Source organism: Polyodon spathula, chromosome 4 (genome assembly GCF_017654505.1).
Source record: "Polyodon spathula isolate WHYD16114869_AA chromosome 4, ASM1765450v1, whole genome shotgun sequence".
In the NCBI taxonomy this organism is placed as follows: domain Eukaryota; kingdom Metazoa; phylum Chordata; class Actinopteri; order Acipenseriformes; family Polyodontidae; genus Polyodon; species Polyodon spathula.
Window position 1 is genome coordinate 91,425,490 of NC_054537.1, and position 24,937 is coordinate 91,450,426.

The 24,937-nt window shown below is 34.1% G+C and overlaps 2 protein-coding genes across 2 annotated transcripts; both read right to left on the reverse strand.

Moving 5' to 3' along the window:
• Positions 1 to 1,040: 1,040 nt before the first annotated feature.
• On the reverse strand, positions 1,041 to 4,692 carry LOC121315112 (homeobox protein Hox-A11-like). The gene is made up of 2 exons (XM_041249030.1): positions 3,933 to 4,692; positions 1,041 to 2,764 (listed from the first exon to the last, which is right to left on the reverse strand). Exons 1-2 carry the CDS (start codon positions 4,546 to 4,548, stop codon positions 2,532 to 2,534), a joined length of 849 nt encoding a protein of 282 aa, XP_041104964.1. The 5' UTR covers positions 4,549 to 4,692; the 3' UTR covers positions 1,041 to 2,531.
• Positions 4,693 to 17,163: 12,471 nt separating this feature from the next.
• Positions 17,164 to 19,434, reverse strand: LOC121315113 (homeobox protein Hox-A13b-like). The gene is made up of 2 exons (XM_041249031.1): positions 18,763 to 19,434; positions 17,164 to 18,378 (listed from the first exon to the last, which is right to left on the reverse strand). The coding sequence occupies exons 1-2, from the start codon at positions 19,403 to 19,405 to the stop codon at positions 18,134 to 18,136; spliced, it is 888 nt and encodes a 295-aa protein (XP_041104965.1). The 5' UTR covers positions 19,406 to 19,434; the 3' UTR covers positions 17,164 to 18,133.
• Positions 19,435 to 24,937: the final 5,503 nt, after the last annotated feature.

Consider the following 24,937-nt stretch of genomic DNA (forward strand, 5'->3'; position numbering starts at 1 on the left):
GAATTCTATTAAGGTTTCTACATCAACGAGTTTGAGATTGATCTGAAGGGTGCCACCATGTGGCCAAGCACCCTGGTATGGATTACTGAGTATACCAATGTGAGGAATACGGAGCCCGGCCAGTCTGCAGGAAAGGGTCCTTGGTGAGCCATTCGTTCTTTTTAACTCCTTACAAACAGTTAATAACCTTGGTCTCAGACATTTTATTGCCGTGCTCTCCGATTCTACAAATGCACCAGACTCAGACAGTTTTTATGACCAAGTTGCCACAACAACAGGGAGGATGTGCGATAATTAGGTTGGGATTCCACAGACCCTAAACCGATGAGTTCCACCACCAATCTCCTTTTAAAATCGAGCGTAAAAAAGAAAAAAAAAGGAAAAGAAAAAACCGCAGGCCGTCTTCTGTACATGAATGTACTTTTCACATACGTGTGTGTGTGTGTGTGTGTGTGTGTGTGTGTGTGTGTGTGTGTGTGTGTGTGTGTGTGTGTGTGTGTGTGTGTGTTTATCATGGATTTGTTAATCTGGTAGAAAATATCTTAGACTGATACAGAGCGATAAATTTGAGTGGACTGGGCTATGTGGCCGGTAGAGGGGGGGTCTGGAGAGTAGAGGATGTTGTCCCTCACTCCAAGGGTATAGGTGATGTCCGCTGAATATAGAAGTTCAAAGCCAGTACATTAAAAGTTAAAATTAAGTCTTTTTTAGTTAACATTTGAACACGTTTCAAATATTGCAATCAACGAATTTAGCCCCCCCCCCCCCCCCCAAAAAAAAAAAAAAAAAACTTATTCAGGATTAATTAATTAAATAGTCTATAACTTAAAAAAGAGAAGTAAAAACAAACATAGAAAAAGTGTTCTCATATATTTGATATATTTTCTGCTCCTAATCATTTCTTCTAAAGTAAATGATGCGGGGATCTTTTTTTTTTTTCATTTTGTTTTTATTTAAAAGAGGATAGCATTAATAATCGTCACTGACCGAAAACATATATTTAGTCAGAGCCTATCCCTTTGACCTCATTATCTAAGAAAATGTATTTGTTAACCTTAATTGTTATTAATTTACCTTTCAGGTACTATATTAAGTGTTCTGATTGTGGCCAAAACTATAGTGAAAAATGAGAACACCTTCAGCATTAACAAAACCAGAATATGTTAACCAACAAAGTCGGAATGTGCACAATTCAGCTTTATTTATCAATTTGCGTTGTTTGAGTGCGCGCATGCATTAGGTTTTTTTTTACAGGACACAAATTATAGGTATATTTACATATGCAGAAAATATTTCTGGTGAAATATCACTGTGTTAAACAGGTTTAACTAAACACCAAGAATAGGCAATCAATTTGTAAGATTTCAATTGCATAATTTTCAAAGTAACCATTTATATGTGTGCGCGTTTTCTGTAGCATACATATGCAGCCACATTTGTTGATAGAAAAATACGTTTTATTTCCTTAATTACAACGTTACTTAGCACAGATGGAGTACAAAATAACTTCTACGTGTGTAGATTTAAATGGATGTAGTTTATTTCGTTACAAACATCAAGTGATGTTTTTTTTTTTTTTCGATTAATTAAAAATGTCCCCATTTATTAACAACAAACCAAGCTTAAATCATGGTGGCATAATAGAGTATTTCCATGCCATGTGTTTAAAGGCATTATACAAATACCATTATACTCTGGGCAAGCAAACATTGTCAGTTAAAAGACAAAGGTCTGTTGCATAACGCCAGGAACCATATTCTTGCACTTCAAAAGTAAACATTGAACTGGGTTTAATGTCTCTGTATACAGTACATTGCACAAACACAACAAATCAAAACTTGTGATATTAGAATATACATCGTTTACATCCAAACCCATATATAACCCTGTATCTACACTTCGTTCAAAAGTATTTGTATGTGGTTGTATGGTATCGCAGGCATATAACGTCCCAGCATGAAAATGAAAGCTCCAGAAGATTAGGTGTAAAAACGTAGAAGTAGCCCTTTTGGGTACAACATTATTACATGTTTGAGAATGCGAATTATACAGTCTTAACAATCTTAAGATATACTGTGTTAACACATTATATTCATTGTCTGTTAGACACACACACACACACACACACACACACACACACACCAAGGTCCAGGTGCACAAAGTCATTTACTGGGTATAATATGAATCCGCAGTTGACTTAATCTAGTTTCTCATTGATAGACTGTGAACGCAATTTAAACACGGGAGCAACATTCAATTAAATATTCAATAAAATGTGAAAATGTGTTTTTTTACGGGCAAAAACAAATAGATTTATACACACGCCACCGGGGTTGTAAAATAAGTGTTACATCACTGAGGGACGTATAAAAACAATTATTCCAGGTTTTTTTTTTTTTTTTTTTTTTACATCTGAATATACAAATGCTGTCTGAAATTCTTCATGTAAACGGTCTTTTCATTGTTCGCGGATGAAGTTTGGTATTTATAATTTGTTGGTTTCCTGCCATATGAAGATTTGAGTTGCAGTTTTAGAGCAGTGGGTTGGTGGTGTAATACTGTAAGCGGTCTCTGTTCAATTTCTTTTCTTTCATTCTTCTATTCTGAAACCAGATTTTGACTTGGCGGTCGGTGAGGTTGAGCATTCGCGACAGCTGAAGGCGCTTCTCCTTGTTGATGTAGACGCTGAAAAAGAATTCCCTTTCCAGTTCTCTGATTTGGTATTTTGTGTAGGGGCATCTCTTCTTTCGAATACGCTGGCTACCTGCAACAACAGCAAAAGACAAACATGTCGATTGAATTCATTCTGCAGGAGAATGGAAATGGTTAAACGTGCAATATGAATTATGAAAATGGAACTGCAGGAACTATGTCATCGGCCCTTATTGGTTATTCTTTATTTAAAATAGCACCAGGAGCAACCTGTTTCAGATGTGCTATTCATTTTGGTAAACTCATCTTTTCACTAATTCTATATTTATATAAGTACTCCTTTCCCCAATACCTCCCAGATAGATCATATCTTCATAAGTAAGCATTACCTTTAAGTGGGGATTATTTTCAACGTTACATTTTTCGGTACAGATCACATACACTCCATTCTTTAAGCGATATATTTAGTGAACCTTAAACAGCAATATTCTCAGATTGTATTGCGCTTTTAATTAAATGTAATTAAACCAACTGCAATATGATCACCAATCCAATTAAACGCACACACGAAAACGTGAAAATATGCTTCTTCCAAAAAATATTTTCACAAAACACGACACACATGTGCCTCTAGAAGTTAAAATAATGTTACAGAACTTCTACAGTACAGTGCGACTGAATAACACACATGTTCGCAGTGTAAACATACTGACATTTACTAACGGAATTGTAGAAAAATATGGCATAATCAAATAATATTCATCATATTCAACGAGCAAACATGCATGTTGATTGAAAATATACGTACAAGGCTCCCGTTATATAGCTAAGTATACAAAATAAGTCTGATAACTATCACACAACTAAATTCAACTTGATTAGTATATTCATTTAAGAGCGGCATAGATGTGTTTTACATAACCTATTAACTGGTTTATAATAAAATGTCTAAAATACGTTTGTATTATCATTATAATTAACGTTTTTGTGAGAAAAAATGAAATGTAAACCCGTTAACATTCCTTATTATAAGAGTTTTAAAAGAGTTAAAATAGCTGGGTTTTTTTTTTTTTTTAAACCAGCCATTGGCCTGGGGTATTTCACGGCCAATTTCAATCCCAAGCACGTGATCATGTAGTTTTATAAGAAAGTTTTGTTGGGGAAATCTACAGGCCCTCCGTGAACCTTATATGCTTATAAAACAGCATATAAAAATGTTAACAGCAGCGCGCGAGATTGCAAACTTTCTCTCATAACTGGGGCGCTGTCTTTATACGTACTGCTGCTGCTAGTTTTCTCTTCATTGTTGCCGGAAGAGGACTCAGGGCTGCTGTTCTCCTCTCCTCGCTCTTTCTCCTCCGTCTCCCTGCATGTCTCAGAGCTGAGCACGGCAGCAGCAGGTAATTTGTTGCCGTTTTTGTCCCCAGAGTAGTCGGCTGGTGGGTTTTCTGAGTTTCCATACGCCGTCTCAAAAAATTGATCAAAGGCTTGGGGCAGCACACCATTTCTTCCCACGCTGCTGTAGAAATTGGACGTAGCATTGGAGCTTGAATGGTAAACAGTGGAGCCGTTTTTCGCGAACATTTCGCCCATGCTAGTTGCAGAGGCAGGCAGGCAGTCTCTGTGCATAATCTCCTCTGCTGAATAGCAATGGGATAGATTGCTTCTGTGGTGCCATTTACTGGATGCATCAATGGCATAGTCCCTGAAGGTTACCTCTCTCACAGGTTGAACCTGGGGCAGGTTAGACGAATAAGAATACGTCATGGGGCGAGAAGACGGTGTCTGGGGTAAAAAGGAAGGGAGGCTGGAGAAATCAGGACCCGAGACGTAGTACGTACAACTGGGCAAATACATGTTAGAGCCCACAGAAACTCGCTCATCAAAATCCATCATTACTCTACCTCGGGCTCCCCGGGAAAGCTGTTCTTAGCATGGTTCTCCTTACCCAGCTGCTCCTGCCTCTGAAGCAGATCCGTGGAGTAAAATTTCTGAGACGTAAGCTGACGTGGAGATCTATCTCCATCCATTACAGGGAGGTGCAGATCATGTGATCAGATGCACAAATTGGCAGATTTTTTTTTTCTGTGTGTGTGTGTGTGTGTGTGTGTGTGTGTGTGAGAGAGAGAGAGAGAGAGAGAGAGAGAGAGAGAGAGGGAGAGGGAGAGAGAGAGAGAGAGGGAGGGTGTAAGAGTGTGTGTGTGTGAGAGAGAGGTGTTTTTTTTTTTTGCTCTCTTCGAATCCTTTCGTCTATTTTCTGTTTCGATTCGCTGTTTCCATTGTATGGCTTCAAAACCACAGAATGGATCAATTTGATTCAGAGGCATTCATTTTCATGACTCAATGGGACATTAACAGTCATTATTGTACATATAGAATAGTTTTTTTTGGAAAGACCACAGCACTAAACACAGACTGCGCACTTCATATTCAATTCAAGATTATATCATATTTCAGGCTATTTTTAATTCAGTAGAAACCTTCTTATAATATTTTACACTTACGGTTTTTTCCTTTTTTACATTGTATTTATGTATTATTAATTTATTTAATAACATATGAATTATATTCAAAATAAACTGCGAAGTAGTTAAATGTGCATTTTTGCGCCTCAAAAAGCAAACATTTCTCCCGGGCGTTTATTGGGGGTCACCGTGAACGTCTTTCATATTTTCTGATACATTATACATTATATTTATTGCATTTGTATAGCGCTTTTTATTAAAAAGTATCACAAAGCACTGTACAGTACAGAGCAGAAAAAAGAACAAACCACAATGCATTTGTATAGCATGTCACACATACAACTGCCACAATCAGACTGCATAATACAAAAGCAGAGATTACAAGTTACATTAAAACCAACTAAGATAAGAAAAACATCTTATAAAAGTGCGTTTTTAGTTTCGACTAGAAAGCTGTAACGATCCCAGCTTCCCTGACAAACGAATGCAGAGCATTCCATAATTTAGGAGCTCTACAAGAAAAAGCCCTCCCTCCTCCCGTGTTGCTTTTGCTGACCCTGGGAATAACCAGCAGCCCCGCACCCTGTGATCTCAGAGTGCAGTTTGGAAGATACGGGGTCAGTAACTCCTGCACATAACTGGGTGCTAATCCATTAATTAACAGCGAACTCTTAAAATCAATTATATCTTTAATATCTGTTCTAACAATAACAATGTAGGTATTTATAAGGGACTCTGTCTATATACTAAGGTTTAAAGTGTGCCTTATTTGATAAAGTGTAACAATATCCTAGGCCTAAAATTTTATGAAACCAAAACCAATTTCCAATTGCGGAAACGCAGCAACTATCTTTCGTTTATATCAAACGTTGATAAAATATTATCAATTATATTAATATAAGACTTATTATTATTATTATAAAATATATTCAAATTATTATTAATTGTAAAATGGTACCATCCACATTCATGTTCAATATCCAACATAGAGCGCCATATAACAACAAGCCTGTAGAAGACGTACGTGTGTTGGATGATGGATACTTGTGCAATAATCAGATAAATATTTCTTAGCTACATTGATTTAAATAAGTCATAACAGGCTGGGGTTGATAGCAATCCGTATCTTGACATGACTATTAAAAGAAAACTTTCAGGTGATGCGACTCAAAGACCACTGTGAAAGCATTGGCTCCGAAAATGTGAGAACTGTGAAGTAATCTAAACAGTAAGGTGCATGTTTGATCTAATAGCTGCCTACAGACATGCATCTAGATACCCACTGAACAGCGAAGGGGTATTCCGATTTTAAAGAGATTGGGCCGCTACTTCTACTTTTGGCAAAACAATACACAATCGGTGAGAGCACTGACACAGACTCAAAGAAAGGCCCTTGAGATCTCACAGATTTGCCTAAATAAAGGTATTTCCAGTAATACAAGCTTTGCCGAACAATAGTCTCGTGGTTGGAATTAAACACTGAACCAAGAGTGTGTTTTTTTTTTTTTTTTTTTTTTTTTTTTGTTTATTGTTTTTTTTTTTTGTTGCTTTTTTTCCCTAAATAGTTGTTGAAGAAAATACAGACAATTATGAAAGCATATCACCAGTTCCTATGCAAAAATGTATTCAAATACAATTACAGTGTCGCATAGAATCGTTCATATAGCAATGCCTATGCTTGTTCTATTTCTATTTACTGAACATTATTTTTAAAACACCCTCAATAATGGTGTTTTTTGCCTATATTTTTTGAATATTTTATTATCACCCCAATGTGATTTTGAAGTAGTAGTAGTGTTCTTTGTGTACGTTTTAGGTGTAACAGATTAGTTATTTTCAGGAAGTTGTCTATTTTGCTACAATACTTTCTGCGCATGTTTTATTAGGGTTAGAGAAGGTAATACAATAATCTACTCATTGATTAGAGAAGATAATACAATAATCTACTCATTGTATTAACGCAGGATATTTGTATGTAGATACCATAGCCTATAGTTCCATAGTTCCATTGTCTATTGATTGATTTTTCCCTTAATACTATTTTAGGAACGTACTAGAAAAGACAAATTTTCATTGAACTCAGGAAGACGATATTGTTGCTAAATGGTTTATATGGATACATGGTGATACAAGTTACTGGAACCGGTCGGTCTGTAGGCCTCATACGAAACATGGCCAAACATTTATATCTCCATATTGACTATAATAATAACGTGTGTGTTTGTGTGTGTGTGTGCTTGTGTGTGTGTGTGTTTGTGTGTGTGTGTGTGCGTGTGTGTGTGCGTGTGTGTGTGTGTGTGTGTGTGTGTGTGCGTGTGTGTGTGTGTGTGTGCGTGTGTGTGTGCGCGCGCGCTTGTGTGCGCGCGTGTGTGCGTGACATTAATAAAATACAAAAACATATGATCTGTTCCATATTTTAATTTAAGCACAAGAAAACGCTTCCATCGCGGTAACGTGCTCTCCGCCTCTGCCTGGATGTAGACACATTCCTGCACTTGCATTAGGTCTTTCAAGATATAATTGAATACAGGACGCCTACGAAAACCCAATGCAGCTGCCCTGCGGTTTTCTTGCACTTTGGCAATCAACTTCAGCTTTTGTCAGAGCAGACATGACAAATCTCACCGAGGGTACTGTGGAGACGCCACCTACATGGAATTCTTGATACTCTCGGATGGAATTAAAACCCAGGCGTCCACAGAAATTAAACAAACTTCAGATGTTGCGGATAGAATGAGCCAGTTAAAAGGTTTGTACGCTTATATGATGTTAACCTGTTCCAAACTCCCCCGTGCTTTTTTTTTTTTTTTTTTTTACATCATGGTCTTACTCTTCCGCGAGATGGTCAGGAGTGTATTTATTGAGGCCTAAAGCGGATGCCTGGAATAGAATGATTGATTATTTATCAACAAAACGTTTGTTTGTTTGTTTGTTTGTTTTTAACTGTTTTAGTAATGAGTTACTGACAGAACTGCTCTAGAACGAAATATTTAATTTACAGTATATTATAAAATATATATATATATATATATATATATATATATATATATATATATATATATATATATATATATATATATATATATAATTACCCGGACTGTACTGACGACTGTACTGCTGAAACAAAGAATGCGATTTATAATTGGCTTGATGGTGCTATATGATATAACCTTGCACTTGTAGTAAAACCGAAGTGAAAGGGCTCCTGCTCCCTCGTCATTATTTAATTGTCCGGTAACACACCGGAAGTAACAACGTTCCAGTTGACCATATTCCAACCCCTTCCTCGGCCGATGGTCTAGCACGGGCCTTGTGACATATTGTTCAACTAATCTTACCAAATTTCACTATAACGTTGGGCCTATCTAACTTATATTTTTTTGTATTTTTTTAACGTCTTATTAATAAGTAGCTATCTGGGAAAGCTATTGTTTTTGAAGGAGTTGGTGAAGTCCTCCTAAAGTAACAATCACATTTACAATGCTTCAGTTTTACTTTTTTTTTTTCTTTTTTTTACCAATTTGCTAACTGCATACCATTTATCTTCAAATATAGACAACACAATGTTGCACAGAATAACGAATGAATGAAGCAGGCTACTATTCCGTTATCTTTAACAGAAAACTAGAAAATGTTGGGTCAACTTTTACAATTGTTAATCTGAAATGCAAAATTGCTTTAAATATCGTTTTATTAAAATACAATAATTTTCAGTTAGTGGCATTGTTAAACATATAGCGGGGTGTAGGGAATGTAGATTACTCGTAGAATGATTTTGAAAAAACCATGAGCACAGAGAGTGGGAATGTGCCGTTATCGAAAAGAAGATACTTAAATCCGAGCGGGTCTATTTCTACGGCAGTGTACTCTGAGATGGGAACTTGTAAAGCCTTGTTTTCCTGTTCAACGTCCTCCCATTTCGAGTTGGTGGCATGTGCATATAAACAGAAATACGATAGCTACATATTACATAAACATAACTGCGATTACTAAATGCTTATTGCATAGTATATAAATATATCTTCGATTGCTACATGCTTATTGCATACAATATAAACATAACTACGATATGCTAAATGCTTATTGCATAGTATATAAATATATCTTCGATTGCTACATGCTTATTGCATACAATATAAACATAACTACGATATGCTAAATGCTTATTGCATAGTATATAAATATATCTTCGATTGCTACATGCTTATTGCATAGCATGTGTCTGGAGCTACTTTAATCCTAACGGCAAGACAATATTATTAGTCATCAAATAGTTGGGGTTATTGTAATGAAATACTATGGAAAACTTCGATACCTGTGTGTCTGTTTTAAATGTTTTCGGTAAATTGCTTCGTAGACCTTATATGCCTATATATTATTACAAAACAGTATTTATAACTACGGCATTTGAAATGTATTTTATTTGAATAACTAGTTGCAGGGATTTATAATTCCATTATTTCTTACTAATTTATTCCAAAGATACAGTCCTATATTTAAATAGTTTTAAAAGCTGAAGATATTATTGATTTGGTTATGCAGTAATTTATACTATTACTATTAATAATACTAATAAAAATAACATTATTATTATTATTATTATATTATTATTATTATTATTATTATTATTATTTTTAATAGCCGTATAATATTACTAACCAATAGGTGAAGTTTGGTAAGTTACCACTATCATATAATTATTCTTAGACTGTTTCATGTCCTATTGTAAGTGACTCTGCATATAATGCACAGTTCACAGCCTACCTCTGTAAAGCGCTTTGTGATGGTGGTCCACTGTGAAAGGCGATATATATTATTATTATTATTATTATTATTATTATTATTATTATTATTATTATTATTATTAATTTGTTGTTTGTTTTTTGCTTAGGATTCCTACTTATCTTGTTTTAAATGCTATGGCATTACCTTATTTTAAAAAATGTCAACTCCCTGTCAGCCTTAAAATAGGCAAAGTAAGAATTAATTGGGCTATTTTATTACATAGATCCATTACTATGGTGTCAGATAATGTAATAAAATATAATTAAATAGACCTTAATTACAAAATACTAAATGTGCAATAAAGTAAATGCGCTTCGTTCTCTCTCTCTCTCTCTCTCTCTTTGTTTTTTTTTTTTTTATTTTACGATTTCCAATAGGCCTTACTGTATGCTACATTGCATTAACAAACATGCATAACGTAAGCACGTGCAAATCGAAATCACATCTCATTACATAGATCTCAGTGGCCTTATAGCGGGAGGGTATGACGATCACGTGACCCCCAACATTATACACAGTGGGTTTTGTTCTGCTTATAGCACGAGATTAATGTGTGGTATAGACATAACTTAATTACATACATTTATTACGATTAGAGAGAGAGAGAGAGAGAGAGAGAGAGAGAGAGAGAGAGAGAGAGGGGGGGGGGGATTAACAACTATTCTTTGTTTTGTTTTTCTTCAAACAGGCGCAGATGAAAACCTCCAAAATACAAGGAGGAATCCACGCGTTTGTCCCTTTTACCGCTGTCCAGAAAAAAAAAAAAAAAAAAAAAAAAAACCACATCAAATATCTTTCAGTTGGGCACAGAAAATGGTCTTTATGAGGGCACCATATCCACAAATACTTCAATAAGAAAAAGTGACAAGGACTGCAAAAGGAAGATATATTAGTAATCATTACGCTTTTCCCAGAAGAATGCTCGAACAAATGTACGAGAAAGAAAGAGAGAAAGGTCGCTATGTAAACGGACACACGACCCATTCCTTCTTTTATATATGTGTGTATATATATATAAAAGAAGGAGTGTGTGTGTGTGTGTGTGTGTGTGTGTGTGTGTGTGTGTGTGTGTGTGTGTGTGTGTGTGTGTGTGTGTGTGTGTGTGTGTGTGTGTGTGTGTGTGTGTGTGTGTGTGTGTGTGTGTGTGTGTGTGTGTGTGTGTGTGTGTGTGTGTGTGAGTGTGTGTGTGTGTGTGTGTGTGTGTGTGTGTGTGTGTGTGTGTGGGTATCACTCATATTTTAGACTATTTTCTAAGTTTATCTCTTGCCTTAAGATCGACATGGTATCTTTTAAACCCTATAGATACTAAAGTGTAAAATATGTCATACAGAACGGATCTTCCTAGCAATAACATAATAAAAGTGTAAAAGTAACTTTAGTTATTTCATCACTTGTTTATATTTTACACACGATTTCTAAGTTTATTCTTTAAAAGTAAAGACAGGTAAGAGTTAAACATATAGATATGAAAGTGTAAAATATGTCATTACAGAACGGAATTCTAGCAATAAATAATAGAAAATAAAAGGGTTTGTATTTATTTTCACATATTTGCATCGACCTCCAATAGTCTTTTGTATTTTTACATATTGATGTTTCATTAGAATATTTGTATTAACAAACCTTTTTAAGCACGATAAAGTTTAGGCTATATACAGTCATTTTTGTCATCGACTTAGCTATTGTTATTATCTTATTGTTAGAATAACAGACATTACATAGACAAAAAAATGCTAATATAATAATTATATATCTATCTATATATATATATATATATATATATATATATATATATATATATATATAATATATATACTATATATATGATACAAGAATGTCAGACTAGAATGATTTTATGTGTCTTCAAAAATTATGTCTTCTAAGACTATGTGTTTGATACACAGTGTGTTTATTATTATTATTATTATTATTATTATTATTATTATTATTATTATTATTATTATTATTATTATTATTTTTTAAACAAACACACTGCATCAGAACCTACATATAATTTGTATACAATACTTCATCAAATGTACGCTTTATAGAAGGCCTACCGGAATATAGGTCTAGCCCAGTAAGCTATAATATTCAAGGGTTTTACAAAATCGTCAGTTACACGTTTATATTACAGGCTGTGTAGTTCAAAGTAATATTTGTAGTATCTAGTTTCACTTTACAACGTACATTTTCCCCTAAAAAAGAATGAGCTCTATATTAACCTGTGAATTACGTTGAAAGAGTATTGCTCTTTTCAAGACAAATAGCTGAACACATAAACACGTTAGTTATAGTTAACAATAGTTTCAATGGGCTATAACTTACTTATATAGATATATTAATATACAATATTCTACTCTCTATTTCAACGATAAATGATCGACGATATTGTAAGTATTTCGATAGTAAGAAAGGTTATAGTCACCTAATGTTAAATTTACAGTTTTTAATCTGTGCCCCCGCTTGTCAGTAAAGTTTATTCTTGGCAAGTGGGCCTAATCAGATGCACGAATCCCACATTTCTTTATTTACATCTGCCGAGCAATAATGAGGCATCATATTGCTGAAATGCTAAGCGTGATGAAGCTGGTTGACAGCATTATTATTTGACCTGCGGTAGTGAACTTGTAGCCTATGCAGGAATACCAGGCGGCTAAATGTCACAGTCACATGACTGCAGGATCACTTATCCTCGTAATTTGCTGTTGCATGATAAGTAGCCTACGTAAAATGCAGGACTAAGCTTTGATAATTGGAGTACAAATTTATGACCCACGTTTAACCCAAGAAAATCCCTTAAGCGATTCTAAAATGCCAATTATGTTATTTCATATTGAATTCTACGTCAAACGCTTGTCATTTACCTGGCTCGCGTTATAAATAACAAACCGCAGAGATTAAACAGCTGCATGAAATATAATCAGCTGTGTAAAACTTGATAAATATAATTCCTCTGTTTTCTAGTTAGTCTAAAAATAAGTGATTACATTTTAACTGGAAATACATCTCTTTTGTAGCCATGCAATCTGTATGTTAAATTTCAACATGGTTTATTTAGCATCATAAGATGGAGCTAAATGTTAAAACTGTAAAAGTACAATCTGCATAAAATAGGCTACTTTCTCAGGCCCCTCATAACCCTAACCCTACCTCATTGTACTTTTAGCTCATCCACACACTGACTGGAAAAATAAACTAAAAAAAACAAACAAACAAAATCAACAACAACAACAAAAAAACAACCTATGCGACATGTTCCTCCCGTTCAACAAAAATATTAGGCGAGGTCTTCAGGCAGGAAGTCTGTACTGTCATTAACACGTCGCATATGTTTTCTTTTTTTTTTCTTGTTTGTTTTTTAGCAGGAAGCACCGGGATGCTCTGAAGGATCAGACTATTCTCCAACTATTATTACTCTGCTAATTTTTCTTCAACCATTGTTTGGGTTAAATGTTTTGGAAATCTCTAAGATTTAGTATACAATAAAGGTGGTTATTTAACGCAATATATATATATATATATATATATATATATATATATATATATATAGAGAGAGAGAGAGAGAGAGAGAGAGAGAGAGAGAGAGAGAGAGAGAGAGAGGGGGGGGGGGGATTGTGCTGCTCCGTCATCATCCGTACAAAAAAGAACAATACTGAGTTAATGTTATTTGTCCATAAATACATAATGTAATGCGACATATATGTATACATATACATAAACATCATATATATATATATACATACTATCAAACATCGGTATATATATATATATATAAGCCATATATAATATATATATAAATATATATATATCTATATAATTGCTTTATGATGTATGCGTAACAGGCAACAAATACATACATTAGCAGGATAACAGATACACAACTGTTTAAATACAATTTGTTATTGTAATTTATTCCTATGCTATTGTCTAACTCTCCAAAACTCGACTCCACCGTGATCGTTTTATTTACACTCCAAAGTACAATTTTATAACAGCTTTACTTTACAAGAGGCCGAGTACTGACATCTTTGTTTTGATTTTTTTTATTTTTTATTTTGACCATTTTTATCTTCTGTTTAGATATGTAGCACATATAAAGACAATAAACTGGAAATGACTGTGTATAAGAATGAATTGGAAGATCATATTAAGAAAAAGTGAATTGTAAACATGACAATTAAACAGGATAATCGTTTTTGTGTATGTATTAAAAAAAACCTGCTTGTCGGTTTTTGGTTTACAGCACACACACAGGCACGCACGCACGCACGCACGCACGCACACACACACACACACACACACACACACACACACACACACACACACACACACACACACACACACACACACACACACACACACACATATACAATGCTGTTGAAAGTATGTGAACCCTACACGGGGTGGTTTTTCTTTTCATAATTTATACTAATGTTGTTTCAATTAGTATTAGTAAGAAGGGGAACTAAAGGGTATTAAAAACATACATGATACATTGCGAATCAAAGTCAAATCGCTAAACATCAAGAATAAAATGAGAAGTTTTTATAAGCTTCTAGGGCAAGAAGGCTCGCCATTTATATAACACAATAACTTTAAGCCTGGTGTCTCATTAACACTATTCATGAAGCAACCGTTAAACGGGCACATTTTACACATTACTCTCTATTGTTGTTCTTCTTTCTCTGCTAGTTCCAATGAAGTGTAACTGATGTTCTGCTATAATTTACACATAAACAAAATTTATAAAGCAGCACAAAAATCAGTTTATAAATGATACAGCAGATATATAGCCTGCTGTAATGGTCACATGTAATCCTACTGCAGTTTCTAACGAGATTTGTGGTTAAGATAGGTTGTACATGCTTTACTTTAGCAGATATATTGCATAAACAATAGTTAGCATTTCTGCAATACAATGCATTTCACTTATGGTGCATTGAAACACATTTACCAGGAGTCAAAGTGTAATGATGCCGCTGGTTGCTTTAGTTCTTCTTGGTGGATCCAATTTATGGATTTTATTTTTTTATTTTTGTGTGCTCGTTCGCTTTCTCGGTAGATAGATAGATAGATAGATAGATAGATAGATAGATAGATAGATAGATAGATAGATAGATAGATAGATAGATAGATCGTTGGTATTTTTTTAGAAAGTATTTAAATGTATCTGAGCATAAAGTCTTTTTTTATGTAAATCACATTTTAAATTTGTTAAACAGCAATCAATAAAATATCAACCAATTATTAAAAAAGACAGTGATAAATAGCGTGAGGCATAAAAGTTAGCCTATAGATTCTTACAGAGAGACATAAGAAACAGAACTAATACAGTCAGACATTTCGAGGTTCCCTTCTTTACAGTAGTGTTCCTATTATATGAAGAAAGTAACATAATGTAAATATGAATTAATATTTCCCATATTACATTTTTAAAAAGCCAATCTTTCTAATATATTTTTTGGCAAATCTTTGGCCACAATAGGCACATACGGTTCTAAATCAGATGCAATAATGGACAGAAGTTTTGCATCACTTAGAATTTTAGGATTGAGACACCTTTTTTTAACATCATGTATTCAAATAAAATTACAGAATGATATCACAAAAGTGTACAAGAAGCCAAAATATCATAATGGAAGTACAGTATTTCATGTTAGATGGCCATAGCTGCTGCTTCTTCTTCTCTATTATTATTATTATTATTATTATTATTATTATTATTATTATTATTATTATTATTATTATTTACACATTGTAAGAAACTACACAACCAGACCCCTTCATTTCTACATTTTACAATAACAATTTAATTTGCATTCTACCTGGTTTCTCTGTATTTGTCACGTGGTGACGAAGATAGGAATGGGCGTGGCTAGGGGCGTTCGTTCTCTTTTGCTACTTGTGTATCCTAAATACATTCTATAGCTTTATGTTAAGGTGCACGACACTGTTTTATTATAGTTCTCATGCACTACTGTATTGTACATTTGCTTTAGTGACATTAATGATAATCTCCAACATGATGAAAAGTAACCTATGCGTTAAGCATAAGAAGAGATTTGAACTTGTGTTGACTCATTGAAGAGCATCTACATGTCTGTTTTTATGTTTAATCCTGTTACTCAAATACACATAGTTGAGGGGGAGCTAAAATCACCAGGTTCCTTTTTTATTTAAAACGTAAAACCCCTTATAACACCTATTTCATTTGGTTCATTACATATTTACATAGAGTCATAGACAAATGTCTATAATACTATAACGCTTGTCACGTTTGTATTTTATACCCCTCTTTGTTTAGTTTTAATAAAACCGTTTCGATATTGTGAACATGTTAACCGCCTACTGTGTCAATATATTCATAATCATATTCATATGTCACATGAAATTTCGACATTTTATTATCTCTTGGTTTACACTTTTCTTTTTGGAATTACCTGACAGAGTCTTAAACAATTCTAAATAATGGCTTTCTCTCTCTCTTTCTTTCTAATATTTATTAGATATCTTAGATATATTGTGGCTCGATAGACAGACATTGACTTGCAATAATAATAATAATAATAATAATAATAATAATAATAATAATAATAATTCAAACAGTGTTTCTGAGGTGCCTGAAGAACCATTTTTAACACAAACACGATGGATAATTGTATCAATTCAAACATTTTTCACCCCTTGCAAGCCTAACAGGCTAACATTGAAACGTCCCACTTTCTTTGCAACCACACAGAAGTTTCACGAGATGGCGCCCTTGTTCTACTAATCTTTTTCTTGCCTATTCGTTAAATGGTCAAAAGTCAAGGTCAGATTGTCTATTTTTTTCAAGGTCAAGGTTTAGGGCCCCCTGGCCGTACCATGTATTTCAATAGTGAAAAAGCAATTAATAGTTTATTAATGGTTTACGTTTCCATTTTAGTCAAAAGATACCCTTTCGGTTTTATTTGTTTGTTTCATTTTCCCAAAACTTTCCATGTTATCCTCCAAAATCATTTTTAAATAGGTTTAAGGAACATACTTGAAAATAGTCAAATGTTTTGTTTTTTTGGGGGGGGGTTTAAGATAAAATGTTGAAATGTCTAGCTGTCGCTCATGCTGAGCCATGACTTTTGACGTGCTGTATACTTACAAGCACAGTGGAATTGATGTTTGCGAATAAGAACTATCCGTTTATTTATTTATTTATTTATTTTATTGTTTAATGTTTGAGTTTTTTTTCCTCAATAATATCACATATGTTTGCTTAACTGCACATGCAGTGAACACAGATTTCTTAACAAATAAAGATAACATTGTATTTTATTGAAAATGTCAAACCCTTATTTTATTTGTAAGACACATGGTTGGTAATTAGCAGGGTTTACTGACAGCAGTGTTGCATTTACACAAATAAATGTACAACGAAAGTATAAAATGTTTTGATGGTTTAATTTGCTGGTACATCGAAAATAATTTCTATAGCTCAACTATTTTACATTTGGCACAAGTGAACACACTTTTATGGTATAGCAAGAGTGTGCATAGCATAATGATATGTAAACCAGACACGAATCTATAGCATTAACTATTGTGACATTTACTACACTGAAACCTTTTAACAAGTTTAAAAAAGTGTATGCTGATTTGTGTCTCCATTAAATAAATGAAGTCACTGTATAATGTTTCTTTTTTTCTTTAAATAAAAAGGCATATATATATTTATTTCTAAAACATGCTCGTTTTAATTTAGGCTACTCATATTTAGTATAGTGCCATCTTTATATCGTTCTAAATGAAAATAAAAATAGTGCGTAAACATACATATATTACACCTAGGATGTATGATTTACCTGAGCAGTAAATACGCATGCAGTATATGTTTGTATTTAATGAAACTGTACACTTTAAAAAAAAAAAACGCCTGGTTTCTACATGCTCTGAAGAGCATGATACAAACACACCTAGCCATCGATGCACAAAGCTCCTAATATTTTACATCAACTCTGCAGGCTTTGAAGAACTCCAATATTTGGTTCTATATTCATCATGATATTCTTGGGATTCGGGTGGTTGAACCATTCCAATTATTCAGAAAACGTCTTCATATTTACCGGTGAATTTTACATGTAAAATCCACTTCTGTGAAGCGGAAGTCTATATTAAGTGTTTCGTTATTTTTAGTTTTATATCAGTCAAAATTGAGTTCGTTCCGCGGAGAGGTCGCAGCTCATCTTCCGCCATCACTAACTAGTGCTCTTGGTCTTGTGCACAACCTTCTTCTCTTTTACTCTCCTGTTCTGGAACCATATTGTGACCTGTCTTTCAGACAGGTTTGTTTGAGCCGATATCCTTCTTCGCTTGTCCTTGGTAATGAATTTATTGGTCGCGTACTCCCTCTCCAGTTCTTTCAGCTGTACCTTTGTATAGGGCACTCTTTTCTTTCTCCCACGTCGAAAAGAGCCGACATCTCCCGGATGTGAAACAACATCTGAATATGAAAATACAAATCAATAACCCTGTTACTCTTCCAACAAAATTTTCTCTCTAAACTGTAATATTGCGTAACATAAATATCCGAGTTTATTATTCCTTAAATTACGCATTTACCGAAATTACGCAAACCATGTGTTGCTCTTCAATTAACTGTAATTCTACAATAAATCACAAAATAAATATTAGCAATACCCGGCATAATCATTTTACACATTTCATACAGGGGTGCTTTTAGAAATTACAAATGTGACTCATAATGGTTTAAGTAAGTCAATCACATGTAGCATGTCCGTATGAAATTTAATTAATTAATACAAAGATGAAGATACTACCTTACCCCCGAAACTATTGTCATTTTGCCATCAAAATTCGTAAGTACCTTGAATTGTTGATTTCCAGAGATGAGTCGGCTGGGTTTGCTCCTTAGAACAGTAAACTTGACCGTTCCACCCATTGGTGATTGCCCATGGCTGGTAACTTTCCACTGGCAACAACGATTCATGCCTCGGTTCTCCGGGGCCGCTTATGGTGGGCACTACAGGCACATCTATATAGCTAGGGACAGGTTGATATGGACTAGCAGCATATCCCTGATAAAAAGCAAACTCCTTTGCTCTTGAAGTGTATTCTTCGCCAGAGCCTGATGTGTCCATATACTTCTCCGCATAGGCGGAGGGCTGCGCGCAGGACTTAATGCTGCTGTGGTGTGCCATCCTACAGGGGTAGTAGCCGCTGCCAAAATATCCATAGGGAAGAGAGGCACTGGAAGAGCTCTGGGCTGCAGAACAGGGGCTGCACTGTTTGACAGGCTCAGCCATGCCAGAAACTGGCACCTCACTCGACGTGTAAGCAGTGCTAGGAGCCAGGGAAGCAGGATGGGCCATCAAATTTCTGCATTGATTCGCGGCAAAGTTGCCTCCTGCAAATCCTTCCATGTTTTTGCTCACTTCATCTAAACCGTTGTCGTAAAGGAACATCACCGGGTCAATCCAGCGGGGATGGAGGAGTAATGATGCTGTCATAGCACGTCCAACATTGAGACTACTGGCGCTTTTTAAAAAGCCCAAGACTGAAAAAGAGATACTGGATCCCACAGACTTACCAGCAGTGACGCGCCTGTGTACTTCAAAGTTGCACACTTATTGGATACGGGAATCCACGTGATATGCAAAACAGCTTCTAAACAATTCAAGATTGAAGTACAGATAAATTTATAATATACTAAACGCGGTGCTGTCAGTTACTCGGCCACCGAGTTGTTTAGGTTTAACTGTGATGTATGAAACGACGCTGGGTTAGATCAAGCTAATACTGCTTTTGTTATTATTGCATCGTGTTAACCCTGTCAGAGTCGTCCTTTCAACCAAATTCGCATTTAAATGGAACCAATCTAAAATAATTAAATCATTCAAAGCTTATGATAATGCAAAGCCGTTTTAAGGTTTGGTACATTAATTCTATATTTTTTTATTATATTCAATTCTATATCTTAACTGTATGAATATTCTGTTTATGCATAGTGAAGTTCAAGATAAGTAAATAGTTACAGTATAAAGCATTAAGGTTCGTTAAAAAATAAATACATAAATAAAAACAAAATAAAACAAAATTCACAAATATAACCTCGTCTGAATTTTTAACAATTCATTAGGATACAGAGTTCAAAGCGTAACTTGTGTTATCTATTGATAGCCTTTTCGGTGTATATGTGGGATGTAATATTTCCATTCAAAAGAGAAGGGATATTCTTACCATAATAAATCAGAACTAGTTATAATCATATATATGATTACATTGGTTTTATCTGACTTAATTGTACAAGCAGTTGTGAAACAAAGTCTCTCTCTCTCTCTCTCTCTCTCTCTCTCTCTCTCTCTATATCTCTATATATATATATATATATATATATATACACATACACATACACACACACACACACACACACACACACACATTCATATAGAGATCATATAAAATACAACATAATTTGCATGTACATTTTTTGTTGTTGTTTATTTCTATAGCCTATATAGTCTAATCATTTCACGCGGAAAGAACAAGTAATATATGTGAAAAATAAAGAAAATCAATATATTACAGTAGAGACACTTAATACGTGTCACTCGTTAAGAAAACTTTAGCTAAACTTAACTCCTTCAAATGATCGTGTTCTTTTCTTTTTATTATAAATTGAAGCAAGGGGAAATGTATGAAAAACAATTCTAAAAATAAAAATAAAATACAAAATTACTGAACTACGATATTTTTGAAAACCATGCTTAAAAAACTTATGTGTGAAATTTCTTTTCATATACATTTTTGACTCCTGTTTTGTTTTGTTTTTACTGGCTATATTACAGGTAAAGTATCTGGCTATAGTAATTTCCACTGGCTATATTACAGGTAAAGTATTTGGCTATAGTAATTTCCATTGCTCGTTCCCAGAAATGCAATAGTCATGAAAATTATTCAAACAACATTGGTCATATCTAAATGTTTCATTTGTTTTTCATCTCAATATGCGTTGTAACGAAACAGTAGCTATTGCTGTCTTTCACGATGTGGACATCTTCAGTTAAATAAGAATGCACTTACAGCACGTTTCTTTTGCTTAGGCCTAGTGGCCTGTTGAAAGTATTTATGATTTCACTCACCAAACTATTACTAGATAACCAGTGTTTGACTGGACATAATAGGAGGCTTATCGCCACAGTGCGCATTGGAGTTTCTGGTATGTTTACAATATGCAAAATTAAGCCTACCAGCTCTTTGGCAAGCACTATTTTACATACGGGTTAGACACGGCTCGAGGCCAAGGTCAAGTTGAAAGTTGCAGTCTAGCCAAAGCAAGTGTTGTCATTCAAGCTTTGACGATCCTGTCTGACTTCTTTTAAAGGGAAAGTCGTGAGGAAGCCGGGCCTCAGTGATACCTGTTTTATGTTTTGTATTTTTGGTTTGATTTGTATTTCGTGCTCTATCTACGAGGACCCCATCTGTCGGAGGTTGTATGGTTATACTGGTCTCTGTCTCAGGCGATTTCTGCAGTTTAAGTAAAAGGGTGTGAAAGCAGTTTAATGGCTTTAGACGCGGCGTGGGGTGTGGGGTACATCCGGTCTGCATGTTCTTGTTTACTGAGCTGGAGTTTTTCCAGAAACGATATCACGATAACATCCTTGTATTTTTTGTTGTTGTTTGTTTTGTTTTAGTTTGATTTATTTTGTATTAATAGTTAATATTTAAGGTGAACCGTAACAACTTTGGAGCTGTGAGATTTGAACAATTGCCTATAATAGTGCATTCCTGTATTTCTGACAAATGAAATATTGCCTTGCTGTAGTATTACCTTGGAAACTCTTCCATGCCATTTTTGATATATATATGTGTGTGTGTGTGTGTGTGTGTGTGTGTGTGTGTGTGTGTGTGTGTGTGTATATGTATGTGTGTATATATATATATATATATATATATATATATATATATATATATATATATATATATATATATATATATATGCATATACGTGCAGCAATTTTGTAGAATTGTATATATGTAGTACAAGCGTATTAATTGTATTTTTTAGGGTCTAGGTACGGCAAATTATTTGTTTAGGGTGTTTATTTTCTAAAAGTAGGCTGTTAGTTTAAAATGTTACTATAAAAGAAAACGAGGTTCTTGATATTTTGAGCATTGCCTTTTGATTTTATGCCATTGCTTGAATTGTTGAGGCTACCAGTAAAAGTTCAGATAAAAAAAAAGAAAAAAAAGACAGTGAAAACATGGATTTAATTCTAGTATTAGTTCTCGAAGTCAATATGTTTACATATCTATGAATACTTTCTGTTATTAGTCTTTAATCTATTACGATAGATAGATAGATAGATAGATAGATAGATAGATAGATAGATAGATAGATAGATAGATAGATAGATAGATAGATCTGAATAAAAAAATCTAAGTAGAAAATTAGAACACTTTGATAGCGCCATTGACCAATAGAAGCAAAATCGAGGAATTCTTAACTACGGTCTTTGACAATCTAAATAAGTAAAAACAAATAGCTGGGAAGCATGCATGGTGTATTGCCCAGACACTAACGCACAGCGTAATTCTTTTCTAAAACACGTATTTCTTTAGTCCACTCGTTGCAGCGTTTGCGTGGAATCTGGTTCTCTGGGAGCCCATCCTACACGAGTATCACATTTTAAGTGAATTTATTACAGAGAAATGGCTTAAAATAGAAACTACGGAGACATTTCTATCCCGACCTGCTCCAAAGTTTAAATAAGTAAAACAAGTGACCTAGTTACGAAGAACTAAGAAAACTAGCTGGTAACTATTCTTCCTGAAATTACAGAAGATTAGATCCTGCACCTTGAATTAAGAAAGCGGTGTTTTAGTTTGAATGGTAATTTTAACATTGCATGCATAATGAATATATTGCTGCTGTCTTTAACATGATATCCATGGAAAATGATATTATTATTATTATTATTATTATTATTATTATTATTATTATTTATTGTTGTTGTTGTTTTTTGTTGTTGTGTTGTTGTTGTTGTTTGTAAGTCGAACCTTTTGTTGAAAACAACTCAACTTTGAAACAAAAACGGGAACGATATATATATATATATATATATATATATATATATATATATATATATATATATATATATATATATACACACACACATATATATAATATATATATAATATATATATATATATATATATATATATATATATATATATATATATATATATATATATATCCTCACGCTCTAGGGAGTAGACAATAAATTATAATTTTGGTATTTTATTTAATGTAATGTAATCAGAAAATTAAAAAGCCATAAATAGTTGCATTTCATGTTCGATTTCAAAATGTCACAATTTTCAAATGTTGTCAGTTTTTCGTTAAGTAATTCAATGTGTAAACGCAACATTATTCAACAGGTTTCATTTGACTTTACGAAGCAAAATAAGTTAATGCTATATGCAAATATTTTGCTCATAGCTGTGTACGCCAAACAAACGAAACGAGAAGACAGACGCCTTGCAAACCTGAAGTAATACAGGAAACAAAGTAAGCTATAGAATTCAATTTAGTTTGTCCAGTTTGCTGCAAATTGGATTTGTTTCTCTTTAATTTAAGGCTCAAACCCATAAAACTTCTTATATGTTTGATGACACTTTAACTGCATTTTTATCGACACGCGTCAACATTTCAGTTACAGCCTACCAGAGAGCTCACAGGTACTGCAAGAACCTTAGCAACGGAGCTCAATACAGTAAAACAATAAACATAAACAACTATGTTGCCTTTAAACACGCACGTTGCCTCATTAGGTCCATTCACATTTTTTAAATCAGCTGTGCTATATGTAAACGTGAATTTAAATATACAACATTATACATCAAACCTATATGCTTCAGTGGTTTTATTAATTTTTGTAATAGATTCCAGCTAATATAGATTGCTGTGTTTAATACAAAAAGTAAATATTTTGAACATGTGTTTTCATTGGATTTCCCTCTTGAATAAACGCTAATGCATAATCTAATAATTAGTAGAAAAACATTTAGGAATTTAAATTGTTTATCACGTGTTTAGATCCTATGCCCTCTGTTAGTGAAAACAGTGAAGGATTCCGAACAGATTTATAAAGAATATTTTTTTCTCCTTCTGATGTAAATTTTCTCCTATAAAAAACATCCAGAGAATAAAGAATGGGCCCAAGCGATAGATATTTTCATCAAATGGGACAAAGCCACAGGCTATTTACTCAGAACTGGAAAAAGTCTGATCGATCATTGAGACGTCTCATGTATTCTTTTTATATACTGATCACGTCATAAGTTAGCTCAATGACTGTGTGTCAGGAGTTCAATGCTTGAAAAGTGCAGTTGAAATGAAATAATAGTTCTAAGTTCTGGAGGTCGGACAGATACAGTGGAGCGTGATGTCATTATTTTTTCAGTATGTTTCAAATGACGATGGCTCGGATTTCTCAACTGTAAAAAAAATAACTATTGACTGAGCTACTCATTAAGTATCCAGTAACCAGAATCCGAAGACACACACAAAGGCCTTCTTATGCCTAAATAAGCTGTAGGCTAACGTAATACATTGTATATTATACCGTATTATATCAAGAAAAGGCCTTTGTAATTCTATTATACACAAGATAGAAACAGTGTATATTCACACACACACACACACACACACACACACACACACACACACACACACACACACACACACACACACACACACACACACACACACACACTCACACACACACACACACAATATTGTACCGTTTATATTTTATTTATAAACGTATGTTCAAAAAAGGAAATATACGTCGTCATTTCGCATAATTATCTATGGACCTGACTTTCTAATATATGTGTAATAACCTACCAGATCGAATTGTATAAGGATCAATATGTTGCTTCCATGGTGACTGGAATACATCAAAGCACAGAAGCAGGCACTCTAGTCTATATGATGCGATCAGTTCATGTAGCCTATAATAATACACAACTGGTTC

Coding starts and splice junctions, on each gene's coding strand:
- LOC121315112 (XM_041249030.1), bottom strand. CDS start 4,548: ATGATGGATTTTGATGAGCGAGTTTCTGTGGGCTCTAACATGTATTTG. Junction 2,765..3,932: donor AGAGAAAACTAGCAGCAGCA/GTACGTATAAAG, acceptor CTGTTGTTGCAG/GTAGCCAGCGTATTCGAAAG.
- LOC121315113 (XM_041249031.1), bottom strand. CDS start 19,405: ATGACAGCATCATTACTCCTCCATCCCCGCTGGATTGACCCGGTGATG. Junction 18,379..18,762: donor CTGGAAATCAACAATTCAAG/GTACTTACGAAT, acceptor TTTCATATTCAG/ATGTTGTTTCACATCCGGGA.